This window comes from Cydia splendana, chromosome 13, assembly GCF_910591565.1.
Source record: "Cydia splendana chromosome 13, ilCydSple1.2, whole genome shotgun sequence".
NCBI classification, from domain to species: domain Eukaryota; kingdom Metazoa; phylum Arthropoda; class Insecta; order Lepidoptera; family Tortricidae; genus Cydia; species Cydia splendana.
This window is the reverse complement of record NC_085972.1, coordinates 20,276,432-20,297,629: the sequence shown is the minus strand read 5'-3', so window position 1 is coordinate 20,297,629 and position 21,198 is coordinate 20,276,432. Positions and strand designations below refer to the sequence as shown.

The 21,198-nt window shown below is 38.8% G+C and overlaps 1 protein-coding gene across 3 annotated transcripts in view; it reads right to left on the bottom strand.

Moving 5' to 3' along the window:
* Positions 1-21,028, bottom strand: part of LOC134796311 (ras-related protein Ral-a) — a 28,547-nt gene extending 7,519 nt beyond the window's left edge. The window contains exons 1-5 of one of the 3 annotated variants that reach the window (XM_063768396.1): positions 20,742-21,028; positions 12,563-12,649; positions 5,271-5,456; positions 1,828-1,988; positions 463-637 (exon numbers count right to left, since the gene is read on the bottom strand). In XM_063768396.1, the coding sequence (XP_063624466.1) occupies positions 463-637; positions 1,828-1,988; positions 5,271-5,456; positions 12,563-12,589 (549 nt within the window). In that variant the 5' untranslated portion in view covers positions 12,590-12,649; positions 20,742-21,028. Of the gene's footprint in view, positions 1-462; positions 638-1,827; positions 1,989-5,270; positions 5,457-12,562; positions 12,650-20,234; positions 20,721-20,741 lie in introns of those variants that run through there. The other 2 variants (XM_063768394.1, XM_063768395.1) reach the window with 2 other exon arrangements.
* Between the last annotated feature and the right edge of the window lie 170 nt (positions 21,029-21,198).

The window sequence follows — 21,198 nt, the reverse complement described above, 5'->3', positions numbered from 1 at the left end:
ATTTCACACGTATTCAATTATGGTAAAATAGCGTAAAAAAATATTGTCAGTGAAAATGTAGAATTTGTATCATGTGTCATATTTCGATTTCTTGTGACGAGTCAAGAATTTTTGGTGATATATATGGTAAGACATAGTAAGGCTGCCTTTACACAGTTTCCTCTGAGGCGGAGATGAGAGGAGACGTGCGGGAATCAACCAATAGCGTGGTCTCCGCGCCGCTGGATTAGGGTGACTGCTATAGTAATTGGCCACTACATAGTAATTGGCCGCTCTTAACAATTAGGGATCAATTGGCTTGTTTCTTTCTGATGTGTTAGGAGTGTCCAATTACTATGTAGTGGTCAATAACTGTAGCAGTCACCCTACAACCAATGCAACTGGACTCTCATTTCCGCCTCAGTGGAAAGGTAGGTTTATGTGTGTTCGTATGTCTCGGCTCGCCGGTGTTGCGTGTGTTACCTTGTCGACGTTGTCCCTCGTCTTGGCCGAGGTCTCGACGTAAGGCACCTGCCAGGCCGTCGCCCGCTCCCGGCACGCGTCGAGCGGCACCCGCCGCTTCTCCGCCAGGTCCGACTTGTTGCCGACGAGGAGGAAGGGAATGTTCTCGGCGTTCTTTACGCGAAGGATCTGCTCCCTGAAATGGTAGGAACGTTCTATGAGTAATATAAAAAATAAAATTATATCTTATTACATATTTAGAACATTATTACACAGAACAACCCCACGGTAAACTTTAAAAAGGCTTTGAGTAGGTATTATGGAAAACAGTTACTGACTGGCCCATTGATAGTCACTACGGGACATTTTATTTTACCAGCTCTGGCTGCATATCTGCAGATTCTCTGCCCTGCGCTGCCTTGTAGGTACAGTTGTAATTTATTACAATTGTATTAAATGTCTCAATTTAAGAAGTCTATTAAAGCTGACGCCAGACCTTCACATTGAACGCGAAACTAGCCCGCCATTCGCATACAAAAACACACTGCACATAGTATTTACTACGTACCTAATGCACGCAAGGAGCTAGCAAATCTTTATACAGGCGCGTCCGCCTGATTTGGACGCACCTTTAAGGCTCCGTCACACAGGCGCGTTTTGCGGGCGGCGCGTGAGCGCGGCGCGCCGCTTTTACATATAAAACGCTCACGCACCGCCCGGAAAACGTGCCTGTGTGACGGAACCTTTAGAAAAACTTCAAACTCATTTCGATAGCCCACGATGCCAACTATCTGCTGACCGTACACTTAATGTATTTGTGATTATATTATTACGTCCGGCATGGCCTGACTCACTTAAACTATATTAAACTAGCAATGTTGCGGTCAACCACAAATTTGCAACGTGACACCGCTGATATACCGTACGTATTGACCGGTTTAGAATACTACGGTTACTGATCGTTTCATGTCAATTGCCTGAATTACCACAAACAACTCGTGGCAATATGTCTAAACCAACACGGATAAGTAAAGTAAAACTTAACAAATAGATTGAATGAAAATAAATGACACCTCCCCCTCGTTACCCCTTTTACGTAAAATTACTGAGATTAGTGTTTGTACAGCCTACAAACATTTTTATCGCTTTTTAAGTGGCATTGACAATCATTTGTAGGGACATGTGTTCAGTGTGCAGCACTGATATTTTTTAACTTATTATCAGGACGCGAAGTGAACTGCTTATATACCTCCTAAAAATTAAAGTACCGTACAGGCGTACAGTGCCTAGGTAGACCAACACACAGGTTCAGTAATAAACACACTTTTATATACGAACTGCAAGACAAAATTAATCCACGGAGCTCCTACTCGGACTGTATATTACCTGAACTCTTGCGTGGCGTCAAAGCTCTCGGGCTCGGTGATGGAAAACACGCAGAGGAAGCCCTCGCCGGACCGGAAATAGTTGTCCCGGATGGCTGCGTAGTCCTCCTGGCCGGCTGTGTCTAGGATGTCGATCTGGACTTCTTCGCCGTCCAGGACAACCTGGAAGGAGAAGTTAACATCTTTAAATAAAATATATTAAGAAGCCTAACGATTAGGCATGCGACTTCGAAATCGGAGACCCTTTTCGAATAGGCAAAGGCATCGAATAGGCAAAATCAGCATGAGGAAATGGAACTACATCCCATCCCATATAATCCCAAAAAGGTTAGGCCAGTCAGGTCAGATGGCAGACACTTAATAAATGCCTGCCTGCGCGAATGCTTGGGAAAACCTTCAATTCAAGCAATTGGTGTTGGTGTAGTGTCCTACTAAACAAGTCACATCAGCGTCATCAGATTATTGTACATAAAACGTTACCATAAAAGGTCCAATCTCCCGTATGGCCTTGCCAGACCTCCAGATATACGGGTCCAAAACATTTGAATAAGCGCTCTTAGTGCGAAACTATCGTATGAGACGGTGAACTGTTCGATTCCCTATAGGTATAGCCCCTTATGAGCAGCCAATTTGTATCATTTATTGACGATATTTTAGGTGTAAATATACCGTGGTTTCTATCTTAAATACGTCCAGTGCATAGAATAGTTCTAAAGTATTTAACCGCATGAGAGTCTTAAAAGGTATTGCGTGTCGTCTCATAATGCAATCCGATATCTTGGCACGAGAGGCTCCGAGAAGTTTCTTAAACTCGTGACAAAGCACCGAATATAATCTACAGGACTACAGGTAGAAGTTAATATTTCTCTGCCTCTTAAGGAAAAAGGCGTAGGTTTATAGAACCAACTTTGCAATGATAGGCACCATAAACCAACCATTGACATTTAATTTTACGGTTTTATATTTGTATTTTAGTCACAATGCGCGACATTTGAACACCGAGGCGCAACGACTACGCGAATAGGTCTTAGTATGTACTTGGAATCGAGAGAGCTACTTAGGCTCTCCAAAACAAGGCACGTGTAGCCGTAAATTTTTTATAGTGTTTATAATAATTATAATATATGACTATGGAGAATTTCAATTCGATTATCCATTGACATTTTAAGTTCAAATCAGTGTCATTTTCTTGTGATCACTTTTTATGTAGGAGGCAAACGAGCAGACAAATCGCCTAATGGTAAGCAATTACCGTCGCTTATTAAGGACACCCGCAACACCAGCTGGATTGTAAGTGCGTTGTCGGCCTTTAAGAGGCTTTTTTTCTTGAAGGTTTGAAGATCGTAACGGTCCGGACATACCACAGGCGACAGTTCATAACATAGTTCACTTTGCAATAAGAATTAAAATTGTTGGAATAACAACAGTAAAGTTTACCCCATATGTAATGTATCGTATGGATGGATCGTATTACCCAAAGGCTTCGAGAGGCACTAGGCCAAGGCTCAAGCCACTGACATTCTGTGCCATTTGCTAACTAGACTTTACTTACAGAACAATGGGTTATATTTCACGCCTTGCGTGTACGATGCGATTAACGTTAGTAGAGTGTCTAACTAATGGATTAGTAATTAAACAAAAGATTAGATCTGTATTCACGACGCGAGGGAGGTTTCTACGAGTGTTAGTATTATTGATTCAGTCTATATACTATATACGTCCCACTACTGGATATATATGCATAAGAGGAGGCTCTTATGCACGAGAGAGGATGACGATGAGTGTTAATTTTTTTTAAGTTTTTAATTAAATTGATTCGCACTAAGTAATTAATTGACTTTTTATTTTTGATTTTTTTACTACACGATGTTTCGTTTTTCTTAGACTCATATTATTAGTTCATTTGGTGTCATCCCGTTGAAAATCGCATTAGGGTCTAGTTTTGCTAAAAATCTTATAACTCGTCACTTCATCTGTAATTTAATATCTAATTAGACGAAGTTCTTATTCAAATACATCAATTTCCCATGTTGACAGCGTGTCGTGCGCGTCAATCAGATCGGTGCTTACGCAAGAGTCGTGCCAGACGGTGACAGTAGCGGTTGCCGATAAAAACTCCTGGACGTGACAGCTTACTTGACTGCCTTCATATTGGAAGATTACATAACAATTGAATACTGTTTTGAAGTGAAACATAAGGAAACGTAACAAATTCTTGAAGAGCAATTTAATACCAACCAGATTTTCGAATGCCAGCAATATGGAGGACCCAGGCCTTGTATATACAGGCCTGCCTGTACATACCAAGACCTAACTAAATAAATCGAGAATCGTGCAGACTGTAGATTGAAAAATACGACAGTAACGCATCTCGCTCTTTTAAGGTTTCTCTCAATTCTTGCTCGGGTTATATAATCTTACAAGTCGTGCTCTAAAATTTCAGTTTAACTTTCAGTTACTTACTCGATTTCTCTAAGAAAAAGGATACTTATTCAAATATAAAGTTTTAATTTATCAAAACTCTCACGAGTTTCATAAAGTCGGAAAGGGTAAAGTTTCTAAAATTAATTTTGCATTTGTTTTTTTCTTATTTTTTGCAAAAATAAAATAACTAGGGAAAATGTATGTCTCTAACGCTAGCTAGAATATTTATATGCGCTTTAGGTATTTGAATGAACTGATTGCGTGTGTATTTGGGATATTAGAATAAGGCAACAAAATATGACCACAACTTAATGATTTCGGGCTCCAAACACAGTCCCTGGATTTGTTTAACAACATGTTTTATTGTAATTCACTTTAACTATTAATCTTCCACTTAACAAAGAATTCTTACGCAAGAAATTATATTAGCTCAAATAGACCCTATTTCTCCACGATAAGGTTTACAATAGGTTGTTTAATTGTCTTTTGCTACAACTGGATGATAAATGGAGTTCCACCTTAGCTACAGTGGCGCCCCTAGTTACTTCCCCCTGTATGATTCCTTATTGAATACGCCCTAACTAACGTAACTATGACTTGTCGTTTTCTTTGAGAGAACACCTATTTTCCACGTTGTCCTGTAGGTATAATAGTTGATTTTATAAGAAGGCGGAGAATAAATAAACCTTACAATTTAGCATACATAGCAGGAGCTCAGCTTGAGTATTTTTAGTAGGTAGGTACAAGACGTACATTTATCGAAAGTTATCGTTTAATGTCAAGCTCATACGCGTAAGATTTTATAACTAAGTAAATTTTCATTCGCAAAATTCTTTGATTGCAAGATTTTATGTTGCGTCAAGCAAAATCAGCTTATTATCAGCTTAGCCGGAGAGTTAACTGTAAGCTTTAATGGCCCTGTACTCTTCGAGGAAGTAAATAATCACACCGTCGACTTACCCCAGATAAGTATGCCGTATAACGTTATGGAATGAACATAAGCAGAGTAAACTAAAGTACCTTTTTCCTATAGCTGTCGGCTTTAGTAGGCTCGTAGTCCTCAACAAACTCATCATACATGAACTGGAGGGTGAGGGCGGACTTGCCCACGCCACCCGAGCCCACCATGATGACCTTGTGCAGGGTCGGCGCGGGCGCCGGCTTCTTCGACATCTTGGCGGGGACCGGCCGCCGGAAACGGGAAGCCTGCAAACACACAATATATTAGGTGAAAACTTTTATCCACTTAATATTATACTCATTCAGTTTTCAAAATCTCTTTAAACAGTGTCTCCTACTACTCAAGCCGCAAGCTCTCTTGAACAAAATTTCAAATATTTCGAATACGATCTATCATTTCTGTAACGTTTTTGTGTTGTTCTGTTAAATTTATAGTGGCAGAGAGGTATAGCGCTTGAAACACTTTAGAAATTTAAACATCTTAGAACAATACCCTAGACTCGTTTTGATATTGGAAACAGATTGGCGATTAAACATAGTTGCACCACTTGCACCTGAAAGATAGTTACCTTGTCTAGAAGAATCTGATGAAATGCCAAATATATAGTCAACTTTCTTTGACTACAAAAATACCAAGATACAACACAACACTCCAAACACAATAGATTCAGAAATTCACACAAATAGTATCACTGTAACATAACAAATTACACTGAAATACAATAGATTTGAATAAATATCACGAGAGTTGTGACTTCAAACACTTGTGAAACAACAATGCGGCATCCCCTACAGTGAGCAATAGGACCGAGATGGATTAGTCATCGGTGATGGTAACCTAATGCGTATTGTTTTTACGCTGGTTAAGTACACACGTCAGTTATCGCACGTCATAAAAACTAATTCGTGACGTCATATTCACTGCAACGTTTTTGGAAGTAGGGTAAAATTGACTTAGCATATGCTACCCGGATCAGAAAGAAGAATAAATTCTACCTAGCCACCTGGGCCATAAGACGAATATATTCACAAATCATTCATCACAAACAGCTCAGTAATTTCTACGCTACGGTGCCTACGGTGGAACATTGTACACAAATACATAGGTACGTAGACTGCAAACATCATGTCATAACCCTTCCTTTTGCAAAATAATACTAAAGACTTGTGCAAAATTTTAGTTTCTTTATAGTTTTAATGTCCCCTACGTAGCTACCTATCCTCATCGACTAAGTAGCAGCGTTTTTCCTATGAGCCATGACATCACCGCTTTAGAAACATACAGACTGCATTTCAGCTGCAACTGGTTTGAATACTTTCTCTGGGCAATCGTAGCGCTTATCACAAAAGGCTTTAACATTATCATCATAAAATTACAACAACATCTCAAAAAACCGTTATCTGCACATAAGTACAATAGGTCCATAACCGCTACACACACTCAATAAATCAAATCGTACAAAAACTCCGTCAGCGCGTAGGTTTGATCGTTATCATAACCTAAACACACGTAACATTAACAATATAATAAAATGACAGTCGTCTGTTTGTCACAGCCGTGGGTTGAATGGCTACGTTTTTGGCAATGGTGATAAAAATGGTACAGTCGAGTTCACTGACATCTTTACAAGCCCACGTTCCAAAATAGTATATTACATAATTTACATACCTTGGCCAGTAAAGTAGGAAATGTCAACTTTTTTTCTGTTCTCCGTGCGGAAAGCGTTCACTTTCAGCGCGCTGCGCTAAACGAAGTTTCAAACAAACAAACATGAAAAACAACGAAATATGGTTTGAACTTCGTTCGTTACGCCTTACCGAAACACAAAAGCCTATACGCGTTGTCTAAAGAAAGCACTCAATCTCATCGAAATTAAGTATAATTAATAAATGGCTATAGAGGAATCACTTTCATAAACTAAACATTCCTCATCCAATTATGACTGTTAATTGCGAGGAAAACTACTTGCAATATTAAAACAAAGCAAATCAAACCTTGATACTTAGTAACTGTAGGTCCAGAATCGGGGGTGAGGACAATTGCTTTCGATTGTCGCGGTTTTCCGCTTGAGGAAAAGAAGAAATATAATTGCTAGATGCAATTAAATAATGTGAATTATCATTACGTAATAGAACACAGATACGTATTTTTAGATACACGTGTTGAAAATTTAATAGGCAAGAATTTTTCTAACCTACTCCATCGTCCGCAAAATTGGCACATGAGCAGATGCGCCTTAGAAGACATAACGATGTTACATCCTTCCATCACAGATAATTGTCAGATAAAAGGAATTGAGTCTAACGTTTACTGTCCAGGCTTCCTTCCTCCGTGTTGACCGGCCGGACATAACTGACTGACATACATATATATTTGTCATGAATTCATGATCGACATGTCGCGACATCAAATTGACCAGTACATGACAGGACAGTATACAACAGACAGCGGTACGACTCCATGAGGTGTTCCCAGGCGGTCACCCACCCAAGATTCCAAGTACTGACCTCGGCCGGCGTTCTTAACTTCGGTGATCAGACGAGAACCGGTGTATTCACCATAGACGACAGAATGTATACATACAATACATTCGCAAACGAAGAAAGATAAAGGGTCGCAGAACTGTCCTGTTTTTTCTTTGTGCAGTGCACATAGCAAGGTACCCAAACAATGCGCAGCGACTTGTGACACAGCTGACATGCACGAGTCATTAATAAGACTACAACTAGACAACTGATCATGATTCATGAATAAATCTTATAGCATCGAAATAAGACTTACAAAGCAGAAAGGGCTCCTCGTGCAACGGTTCAGATGAAGAAAGATAATTGAGGACAAATACACCTTATCGCATTACATTAAGGTTCAAATTTGATAGTTTAAAGCGCTAAGGGCTGCTCGTGCGATGACACAGATGAAGAAACATAATTAAGTACATATAAAATAGACCTTATCTCATTAAAAAAAGGTTTACATTTCATTATTCTGACGTGCTAGCGATGGTATCGTCAGTAGTGCGCCGTCGTGGTGAGAACCATGCAACAACCACGTTCGCATATTAAACCTTTTTGATTTTCTCATGCATATATGTATTAAAAGAAACCGTACATCTCTAATTAAGGCACATATGCAACAGTTCCTTGCGATCTTGCTTGATCGTTGATCCTTGTAGGGGACTCTTGCTTACATCACTCAAAGCATTATCAATATGTATATCTATAATATTTTGTAAATGGCGAAAAAAAACGTCCAAATAAATTTTAATAACCTTTAATGAGCTCTATAAAAATGCATCCATATATCGATAAACATTCAGCGAAGGTTTGTGGCATTTCGATAGTTGCTCTTGAAAATGGAAAGGATGGCATTGCTTCATTTTGTTTCGGCCTCGGGCGACCCATCTCCAATAGTTATAACAAAAATTTACGAAGCTCGTTACAAAATCGTTCATTGTATTTTACAGTCAGCTGCATAGTGTTGACCCCAGCAAACAAAATTCTACGAAGGGGGGAGGGGGTCAGTTATCTCTGCATCTAGTATGACTAGTACGAGTTCCGAATAGAAGCTAGGGAAGCCCTGCTCGCCAAACATCTCAGAGCTCGGTGCACGACGCAGTGCGTACTGCCAATCGCTTCCTCAAATAGAAAATTCATTCGGTCGGAAAACTGCCTCAGTTTACTTCAATCATCATTCGGTGGGCCTCTTCCCATCATTTGGGGTCGGCGCAGCATGTCTTTTTCCTCTAAGTATACCTCTCTGTCGGTCGTCATCGTCGTCACATTTTGCTTGGTTTTCCTTTCCTCTTACATCCCTCCACATTCACTCCAAAAACCTTTCGCGTCACATGACTTTCATCCCTACGCATCACATTGATCTCTCAGTTTACTTCTATAATGTGTCTTAATTTATGACGCTAACCCGTTGATGCAACACGACAGATACTGTGACGAGTGACGACATAATAAATGGTGTGAAGACAGACGCCGACAGAATCAGATAGCGACTACGCTTGAAGATGTTATCTGCCGTGATCGCAACGCAACCGCAGAACAGATAAAACTAATAATAATAAAATGTGCAGACGTCACACGCGTTTGTTTATGTAGTTCATTACATGCATATTTACATAGTTAAAAGCTCGAAAGTCGTTTGAAGCTAGAAAAAGTATAACGACTTTGTTAGCAAAATACTAAACTGACGACGGGTTTTTAGATCTTTTAGGGTTTCGACGCACATGGCTTGTTTTTTGCATAGAATAAAATTTCTTTATTTTTGATGTCATAATATGGAGTATGCCACCTGTTCCATAAATACCATTTATGAAAATGGACTGTGTGTTCTCGACGGCATGGTAGAACATACAACACAAACATGCTTGTCTGCCCTTTTTACACTGCCCTTCTCGTAGTTTGCAAAAAAATCAAAGCAAAGACTATTACCAGTTCGACCGATCTTCGTTTAAAATTAAATACGGGCAAAATGAAATTGGCAAACTTATGGTAAGGTCAAAGCGTTCACCTTGTAACCTCGCCACTTTCACTAATTCGACACGCTCGCTTGAGGTCGCATTGTTGTTTTCAAATAATATCAGCACTTGGAAAGGGCTCATGTGAATGAGGGCGTAAAATTGCGATTTAAACTGCATTCGAAACTCTACCGAAATTTCCATACAATGTTCCTGGTTTTCATTTAAATACCTTATCTGTATTTACCGTAGCAAGATCGCTACGTTAACTTTAATACCAAGTAAGTAGTATGTAAGATTTGGCATATTTCATGAGCTGTAGGAAATTTATTAAACTGTCTGAATATTAGGAAAGCCGGCGGGAATCTAGTTTTATGGACGGCCAAACAAACAACCTCCTCAGACGGCGGAAGCAGGCAGTCATCAAACTTTGCCGACGGAACTAGCATCGAGATATCTGTGACCTTGGTCGTGAGTCACGGTGACTCGATTAGGCTCGGAGCATTGACTCATTCAATAATGAGATTACCTGTTTGTGCCAATAACCACTAATATTTCGACTAGGTATTGTAATTGGGAGTTCGTTTGGCGAACTCAACGCTCGATTAAGTAACTGCCTAGGCACAGCAGGCCTATTGCCGGAAAAGACGCATTCTATGGCATATAACACGTAACAAAATAGGTATGGTCATTGGTCAATGTGGAAAAGACCGCCTATCAGGTGAGACCGTCTAAATGCTATTCCGTCGCTTCAGACTCTCAACGTTTGTACAGTCACCTGCAAAAATATGTTACACAACGAAGGCCGCAAAAATATCTAACACGATCTTATTTGTAGAGTTATAAGAGCGTGTCACATATTTTTGCGGCCTTCAAAGAGTAACATAGTATTGCAGGTGACTGTACATATACTCCACTTTATGGAAGGTTGGTAGAGCAGAAGAAGGGAAGCTCTCCCTTTTGGATGCGTCTGTACGATGTACGTATACAAATACTAGAGTTCTTGCCGTATGACGGTCTTCCCAGCAATAAATTGTATATGCCGGTCTTCGCCACATTTCGGATTGCGTTATGCTATTGTTTGTGTGTTGCGAACGTTGCGGGCGTTAATGCATTGTGTCAAACTTTCGTTCACGACATTTCAGTTTTCACTTTTTCTTTGCCCCTTTTGTTAGTGAGGGAATGCGTTACAAATACGGTTTAACAAAACATAAACGCTTTGTACACACAATAAGTAAACGTTCTTGTGAGGAGAGACTTTGCTAAAGAGATATTGCATTCTGACGTATCTTAAAATGCGACTATTTCTCGCCGTCGCTCTGACAGTTGCCTTAGGATTCAATTAGGTATAGTGATTAGTGAAAAATATAAGGCATTAATAAAATAAAAATATATATAGGTAGTGCTTATAAATAAGGCTACATATGCTAAATATGTCTTAACGCCTATCGATTTTTCTAGCAGACCTAGCAGCTAGTTAATCACATTTGCCAACGAGTCGAGTCGCTTCTAGTTTTAGAACATCCAGCTTAACTCAGACCTCCATTTTCATATATTTTCTACAAACCCAGGAGTCATACTAAAGACAAACTATAATATCATATTTAACAAAATGTCTAGCGAATAGACAGAAACCTTCACCTAGCGGCGATTACCTATGATCGATATTTGCGTGATGTACAGCAGTTATAATTCACATTACGAAAATGTATGTTTAATAGTTACAGTAATCGAGCGAATGAGGAAATGATCACTTTCGTGTGCAAATAATGAATTAATTTAATTTGAATTGACACGAAATGCGTGCAGTTATCTTTATCGGCTATCGGTAGCTTTTTCTGCAGTGTATTGTTTTGTGTATGTATGTTTATGTTAAATACCTTTGCGTTTGCGATGTTAAACTCTGAATGCTAATACGTAAAAATGAAAATACATTGTTTTTATTTAACCTTCTACAACTTTAAGAAATATAATTGCGAATTTTAGATGTTTTAGTTCAATGTCATCAGACTTATGGAAGTAATTGAGAAAGTTTGAATATAAATATACACAAGATTGTAGCATAAGTTAAACCAAAGGGAATTCTTTAAAATTGTAAATAGCCCAATGGAAGATTGAAGTGGTAAAGTAATAAACTTGCAGCTGCAAGATACCTACAGCACAGCTGTGTAAGAAAATCTAGGTATCAGTTTTGATCTATCATATCACATGGTAAACGTTTTACTATTGTGCCGTCTGAAAACAAATAATTATACACCTTTACAAGTGAACATGCCACGTTATATACAACAACTGCCGGAAGAATTGCAGAATTATATTTAATCAGGACCATTCTGAGATGTCCTAGTGACGCAGACCATGACTCATGCTGAAGACTAGATTACAACACCAACAGACACTGAAAACATATCACAGTTGCGTTAGTCGTGTGATAAAAATAAAGTCCGTCTCTTTCTAACACTCCTCTTTGATTACGTGACACGAAATTTCTTCTCTGAACACCCGCAATAGAATGACAACAATTTTGAAACCACTCGTACCAGCTAGTAAATGGTGTGTGCACTTATCGACAACTAATCGGGTTGACCCGATCAGAAAAAACTTAATATCCTTGTAGTATTTACGAGCGATAAACGTATTAATTCGCTTCGGCTCTGACGACACGATACAACGTCATCAACGTCGGTAACATATTATAGTGTGACAAATGAAATATCAGCTGCTCAAGCCGATTCAGTATCAATAATTGCGGTGGTGACCATAGTGCAAATTCTCAGGGTTAAAACCCAGGGTCAAGGATAAGTAGTTAAAAGTTTTTTTTTTCTGTAAAGAAAAGAAACTAATGCACCTTATAAGTACGTAAAACAAGTGTCAGAGTCAACGTACCCCGCACTTGGATGCGCAAGCTCCCATGTTGTCGTAGACCCCGAAGTAGTCCGTGAACTTGGCGGCCTCCGACGACTTCTGAGGGCTCTGCAACACGGGCTTCGGTCACGTGTGGTCAACGGTGGTCACTGTACGGGCTATCTGTGGTCTCTGCTTTGTACGAGAGTCAAGGAAGAGATCCAATAAAATGAATTATTTTAAAATGTATTTTTCGTGAAGAATATCGTATGAGAGTACAAGATGGAGTAACAGGACAGGCTTAGCCTAGCATTACTGTCATTAATGTCATTATCGTTCGTCGCCGCATAACTGCCGCGATTATGACGTTTATTCCGTCACTTATTTTATTAAGGAAATTGACAGATACAGCAGCGGCCACAACAACGCCGCAACAGTAATGCTGCTGCAGTTGACATCCGACCGTCACATTAACGCTTACTATTTTCATTTATAAATGTACTTTTATTCGGAATGCGCATTTGCTCTATCTGGCCTTTTTTGCTCTTTCGCAAAAATACATAGTTATTTAAGTTTGTAGGTAGAAGGCAATTTACCCCTTAGCTCGCATTTACTTCACACGCAATGTTGTCTGACACACCTTTGAAACAATGACAAGAATCCTAACAAAAATCTCATCAGACATTCGTCATCCAGTGACTGATAACGTCACTTGGTAACCGGCAAATAATACTCTAAAAATAGATGAGGCCATCGTCTTTATATGAACAACATAAAGGCGATATTCGAGTAAACTGCCGTTTCATTATCACTGGGAAATCGAAAGTAAAAAGATATGGTTGTTTCAGAGCAAAAGCGGTCGAAGGATATGCGTATGTAAATTCTACTTTTGTGCTAAAGTGGACTGTATTACAACCAAACAAGGTGCCTTTTTAAATAGTTCAATTATTAACACGAGTTTTTATCATTTAGCAGCTATAACTATATGTACAATGGAATGTTAAAATTAGCATCATAATAGCGATCTGAAATGCTTTCGGAGCGTTTTGAGTTGCCCCATCGCGCACCGAATCGTTTGTTGCAATGGTTGTGAAAAAGTTATGGGATTCTATTATTCGCTGTAGAGCGGAAAATTGACCAATATTCAAACATAATTCGAATAGCGTAAACCGGAAGTCAGGTTAGATTTTCTTGCCATGTTTTCGTGCATTTTTATTATCTTTTCGCTTTTTTTCGCCAGATTTCGATTAGATTTGTTCAATAGGAGTTCTCTATTCTGTACAAATTGTACAATATAAGCGCAGTATCATCGAATGTCCTAAAATACTTCCTCTGAATTACGAAAACGTATGGTATTTTCGTAATTCAACGGAAAATTACATACATTTTTTATCCGAATCTAACGAAAAAAAAAATCAACCATTAGGTACAAAATAAAAATCGGCCCTCAAATGGGTTGGAAACAGATTTACAATGCAATTGAAAATTTTTAGGTTAAAATATTTCGCTATCAGTTAGATATGGAGAAATATTCTCTGCGAGTTACTTTGAAAGTAATAGAAACTGCTATTTTTTACTTTTTTCGAGTCTATGTAATAAAAATAATATAACGACAAACACCGTGTGGAAAACTGATGAAATACGCACGATCTCCTGATCAGCTCGGGAAATCCTTCAAGCATTACGAAAGATTACAATCTTATCTAGATTCCGATAAGAAATCGTAGTTGCATGTAATACAATTTCATAATAACATTCTATAGGCTCGGCTACTGAAGCGCGACGCGAACTAGTTAAGCTCAAATATGCTGTCTTACCGTCACTGTCTGCTCTGAGCTAATCGCCTCAAGAAGACCAGCATAAGTATGAACTCTATAATCTACAACTCTCTTTACCAGGAGTCGGCAAACCGCGGCTCGCGAGCTGCATGCGGCTCTTTAAAGGTACAAAGTCATTCAATAAACTTAAAACTCGAAAGTTTTTCCAACACAAAACAACATTCGTGGTTCTTTGAGAATCCTCAAACTGTTAATGTCTACTGCAGTTGGCTCTTCTCAAAAATTTGCCGACCCCTGCTCTATTATAGTGTTGGACAGAACTTGGGACTGCTCAGCTTTAAGATACTCTCGCTTATAAGAATGTTCCGAGTTTGTTGATATGTCAGTCGATGCTTTTCCGATGGTTCCATTAATACATACTTTGCCATTAATTTACAAGGTTCTTAAATAAGCAAGTAGAGAAAATCACCGACGTTGAAATACTGTGTTATTTAGGCTATGAAATTATATGTGAAAACAACTCATTTTGACAACTGGTATAAACATTTTTAGTCTTTTATAGAAAGAACTCAAGCTTAGACATAATAACTGAGCCTCAAAGACAGTCGAGTCTTAACGTTTAGAAATCCAAAGAAGTCTAACACTACACCAGTAAAAACTAACAACTGTGTTAATGAAACCACACTGAGATATTGGCTTGCGGTGATGAAACTGATGACTCTAAAGGCTATGCCACGGCTATACTCAACCTTCTTTTTTATGAGGGCCACAGATACGGTTTTGCCTTATATATGAATTTAGCTTAAAGGTGATAGGATGGCAAGGATCTATACCAGAATAACATGGTGGGCCACCTAAAAAAGCCCGGCGGGCCGCAGGTTGAGTATCGCTGAGCTATGGGAATAATCTGTCAAGTGGAAAGTTTAACGAATACCCTGGGAACTGTTGACTGGAGAAACCTCGCGGTTGTGAGAACTTCTTTTGTCTCCTCCCTGTTACGACATGTTTGTAAACTAGACCAGTGGCAGTTGAAATGAACTTCACGAGTGTAAAATTAGCTTGCCATGCTACAGAGGATGACAGTAACGAAAACCACTCTAATCGTGGGAACTTTGTTCGTGGTAAACCACTGATAAAAAAGCTTGTTGCATTAGTATAAGTCTAAATCTAAATTATATTAGCATGAAAAGATCTAAGACAAATATGAAAGTATATTGTTAGAGATCCAAAGAACATTTGCTGTGAATGATGTTTCTGTATTTTACTTAGGGCTTTAAAATTGCTGACTGCGCGTTCGAACCTTAAGTTTTTTTAAGCTAACGTATGAAATGTCACGAATGTTCACATGCTCTCCAAAATACCACCAAATATCTCCAAGATGCGGACCAGGAAGGACCGTAGGGATCAAATTTTGTCGTTTCTCAAATAAAACACACCAACAAATCTACGGTTTGCCCACAGGTTTCACGGTACGCTACAGATGTATATTGCTCAGTATAACGACCCGCCGTTTCGTTGCTATCACTGCATTTACAAACACATCTAATCGCGATATCTCGGCAATCATCATTACATCGACATCGCATGTGAGCACGTAACATATAATTGAATGACTAAACGCCGAAGACGTTGACATTTACACTCCGCTGGTTGAGAGAGAGAAACGGAACGCAGACGTAAGAAATTAAGTATCAAATGTGACTTACTGCCGGTTGTCAGTGTGCCTTTTTTATGATATAGGAGGCAAACGAGCAGACAAATCGCCCGAGGGCAAGCAATTTCCGTGACCCATGGACACGTGTAATACCAGAGGGGTTCCAAGTTACCGACCTTTAAGATGGGAGTACGCTTTTTTCTTGAAGGTTTGAAGGTCGTACCGGTCCACAAATCCACAGTTTAGCCACAGAAGAAATAATAGTACTACCGTACAGAAAGGACACTTCCTACAAACCCGAAGTTTGACAGCGATTCAGGGTCGAATCATGCTATTCCTTTCTAATATATAACACTATCCCTTTCGGCTATTTAGGGTTGTCAAAATTCAAGTGATTATCTTATCTGTGGTCGTCCACGCACAAGGAAGTCAAGTGGTGCCAACCCTAATAATTGCTCGGAGCAATGCTGAGCCGAACGGAGCCGAGTTCGACCGAAGTCAGGAGTGTCTCCCCACTGGTTTAGCTGCGCGAGTTGAAGTCTGTCAACTATCTAAGTTACTGCCATAAGGATCCAATCAATTAAAAGTGATCAACAACCGATCATAACATAAACCTTGGCCTTAAATCATCATACATTTCTCAATTAATTACAAACTAGCTGCTCCCGGCTTTACCTTTGTATTGTGGGAATCGATCGGTGTGGTACGGTACCTACAGTCTCCACCAGCCATACCAGGTAGGGCTGATGGAGACTCGTTGGCCGCTCCGATAGGACCTACCGAGGCAACACGCCTCTATTGTCAAGACGTTAGGGTGCGTTTCAGATATTTTTGAGCACGCTGTGATATTTCTGATGGGGACTGTACCTACGCATATAGCTATAGAGTCTATAGATAGAGCGACAAGTCTATTAAGGCGTCTGGGCTCCCCGAGAATGCGGGGAATGCGTACTTAATATGTAAGAGAGATTCTTATGCATTATTATCATAATAATTATTAATTATATAGTTTTGTATCAATACGAGGTACGTGATAAATATGAAATATTAAAGGACATCCTTCAACAAATTGCCTAAGCTAAGCCCCACAGTTAGCTCAAGAAGGCTTGTGTAATTAAATACATATAGAAAACACCCGTGACTCAGGAACAAATATCTGTGTTCATCACACAAATAAATGCCCTTACCGGGATTCGAACCTAAGGCCAGAGCGGTTGTTATATTGCACCAATTAATATAAAACAAAAGAAATTCACATATCATAACAACCGGCTGCCTAATCACTAAAACCACTCTCTTCCAGACAACATACGGTTGTAATGTGTGAACAAAAACGTTGACATTTCTAGTTGACTGGGTAGAGAAAACGATGTGGCGCGGCAAGAATAGCAATGAAGTCACTTTCATGAATTATATGGAAATGATGATAAGTACCTACTAACAGTGTCACTCTTAACTGAACATCAGAGGCCATAGGCACAAACCCCGTTATCAATGTTGCAAATGTTGCAATTCATTGAAAATAAGGGGTGGTAAAACTATCTAGAATAGCAAATCCTAACTTAAACATGGGGTTCTTCAAAAAAGGAGGATTTAAGGATCGGCAACGCGCATGTAACACCTCTGGAGTTGTAGGCGTCCATAATCTATGGTGATTGCTTAACATCAGGGGGGCCGCATGCTTATTTACCATCGACGTGGTATAATTTTTTTTAATAACCAATTTCGCTACCCATCCCCAACCCAACTTCGCCTAATCATTTAACAATCATGAAAATATACTAAAACTTATTCCAAATCCTAAATACCTATTGATTTAATACTAAGCGTCTAAGACAGATTTTTTTGTAGGTCTGTATCTTTAGGTATTTAAATAAAAGTAAACAAACAATTTGTATATTTTCGGGTAGTTATAACATTTATTGGTTAACCAACCAAATACAAAGCCACCTGGATCAGTCACTGAACGACCTGACTTTAACCTACATTATTTGATCATGTAATGTTTTCATCTACCTTCAACTGGCTTAAGGAGCCATTTGAGGGTAGATTTTGTTTACTTTTATTTAAATACCTAAAGATACAGACTATATATATGATTTAATGCTAGTTAAGGCGAAGTTACGTACTAATGGCGAATTTAGGGTACATAGTTTTGCCAACCCTTATTTGCACTGAACTGCAAGATTATTAAAGGTGTGTCGTATCATTCCAGAAAATTAGAAATTGCCTAAAAGAGTCAATACATATTTGCTAGTTTCTGTGCTAATGGTACTTTTATTACTTGTAAACAAAAACATAAACACAAGGCAAGAGAGTGAAATCCGTGTACTAAACTGGCAATTACACTGCTATTCATTGTGAAAGGCGATCAGCGGCTGCTATTACGCGAGTGCGATTATACGTATTAATATTCCATTCACATATAAGTGAGGCAGAGCATGCAGTTCACTTTTCAAGTTTTTACTTTTTATAAAAAGTGAACAAATTTTACTATAAAAATTAATAGGATTAAAATTGGTCGGATCAACTGTTTCTTATTGTTATTCTGTCCATCGGCCAGGGGAAAACTTTACGAGTAGCATAGTTTGTTAGATGATATTGAACAAAACATTTACGACATAACATTTAGGTGTTCCTGAAATCGATTTATGAAAATAAATGTTAAGTACTTACTTCGAATTTACGAGTAGGTACCATACTAAGTACATTAGGTAAATGAATAATTTTATTATTCAAGCCTAAAATAATAATTTTATAAAAACGACTGCATACCTTTTGTGTGAAATTTGCCACCGATACTCCACCCTCTCAGTTCAAACAGGTCTTGAAAATAATATATCGTTTGGCAGGTATAACTTCTTAGTCTAGTATTTAGTACCTAATGATAATGTTTTGATAAGAAAACATATTATTATGTATTATAGATATTAACAACATATTACATTATATTTGTATGCTCGTAAGATAATTTCTATAAGTTCCTAAAAATTATTATGCAAAATTAATCATTTATTCGTTATTTATTTAATCATAAGAATACTTAGGCGACTCCATACCTTTTGTGTGAAATTTGCCACCGATACTCCGCTCTCTATAGATAACCCACAAATTTACACTTGCACTGCACTGGCAATATAAATTACAACTGAATTATAACACTAAATGTGACGAAGGACATTAATTAAGGCAAAATGCAGGGGACAATTAAATAAAGCAAGAAAAATGGCAAAATAGTCTTTGCACCATTGACATAAGAATTCATTTTACCTGACTGGTTAGTATATACTGAACAAAGCCCAGTTTGTAGCCTTGTGCCATATAATCATTTGAATACATATCCATCCATTCTCATTAGCACTTTTATGATTAACATAGATAATGCTGGATGAGTCATAGTTTAAAATTAATGTAGTTGTAGAAGGCAAAGGGTCATGGGAATGGGTTTACTTTAGATAGTACAGTTGTCATTAGATTAGAACAGCTAATATGTTGACAAATATTAGCCTCTATTATCAAGATGTTAAAGTGCATGTTTAGATATTTTTGAGCATGTTGGCTGCTCCAATATGTCTGATAGCAACTGTACATGTCAGGCTCTCAAATGAAAGTAGGTAGTCCAGCACTGGGATAAACAGCCCTTAAGACTATTGAGTACTTAACTAACCATGGAGTAGTTGAGTGCCCTATCCTCCTAGGTCCCACAAGTCTTAGTTTTATTTTTTGAATCTAGAACCTTGTCATATTTAATGAAAGTTTCAAATTTTGGAATAAGACCTTTATAAGAGCCTTTGGACTCAGGAGGATATAATATAATAGGATGATGTTTGCCATTTATTCCTAAGTATATTGGTAGATAGAAGTTGTCACTATCTTAACGGCATAGTGATGACTATGGTTATTGATGAATCATGATTACTATTTTTATATGATTGCTACATATAAGGTGTAAAGTTTAGCATTACATCTAATGCCTTGATTGTCAGTTAGATGGCTAACCAAATGCCAATTATAACTATTGTGATAACATCAACAATGCAAACACAATTCAATAGAATTGTGACATAGCTGTAAACAATAAGAGAAGTAACTCAAAGATATGTTACTTTGTGTTTTATCATATCCTAGCAGTGAAGATTAGGGGCCAAATTGCTATTTGTGTTGTTAATATATAAAATATACTTCAGTAACAAGGCATTCTGACTAAAAATAAAATCAGAGTACCACAGAGAACCAAACAGTGACAGATAGCTGTCTACATTTAAGTTGACCGTCACCTCACCTTCTTGTCACACTCCTCCAGGAATGTGGTGGACAACTGATAAGCTAGCGCAGAGAACATGTCTGCACTCGCACTCTGTCTCCCGTCCGCAGGAGGCGGGCGAGAGCCGACAGTTCCATAACACTAGCTACACCAACCACACCATCGAGGTGCGACGCGCCAAAACAAGGAAACACCTTGCTGGACTATTACACGACGCGATAACCGGCAATTAACAGGAAAACTCCCTCGACAAGAGCGTGAATCACGGGTGATGACTCCGACGCCCTGTCCACGACCAAGCCACGATCGATCTAACTGTACAACGCGCCGGAGACGAGAAAATCGTAGCAATCCCACAAATTAGGCCGAGAAAAGTGCGCCGGCACGTGAGAACTACAAGACAATGCACGAGAAACTGTGGGAGAGCGAGAGGCGTTGCCATCATAGTAAACAATCACGTCACTGACCCTAAATACGGAACGGCCATAAGCCTCCATATGTGCAATATCTACTGCTCAGACTCACCTGTACAAGAAAGCGGCTGCTACGCGCACTAGATAAACACGGGTTTTAAAGTCTAAAATATTTTATTTCACTAATTTCAACACGAACGATCACACACTCATCAGTCACATAAAACTGTCAAAATTTGACGACCACAGACATAATAGAGGTGACGAGTGACGACACGACAGCCTGGCACAGAGCACGCACAGAATGTTTTTAAAGCTGTGTTCCAATATGCTTGACCATTTGGGTTGACCTGAAGAGCAGAAAGAGACAGAAATATATCTTGCTCTTCTAATTTGTGTACAAATCATGTACAAATATCTCGCTCCGTGGGTCGTTATCAAGTTGCAATGTTTGCATTTCTTTCCTTAGTATGTCAAACGAAAGTGATTCAGCGACGCAATGCAATAATAACGCCTCTCTAGATCAACATATCATGACTGCAACGATAACGCAATTGTTTTCGAACATA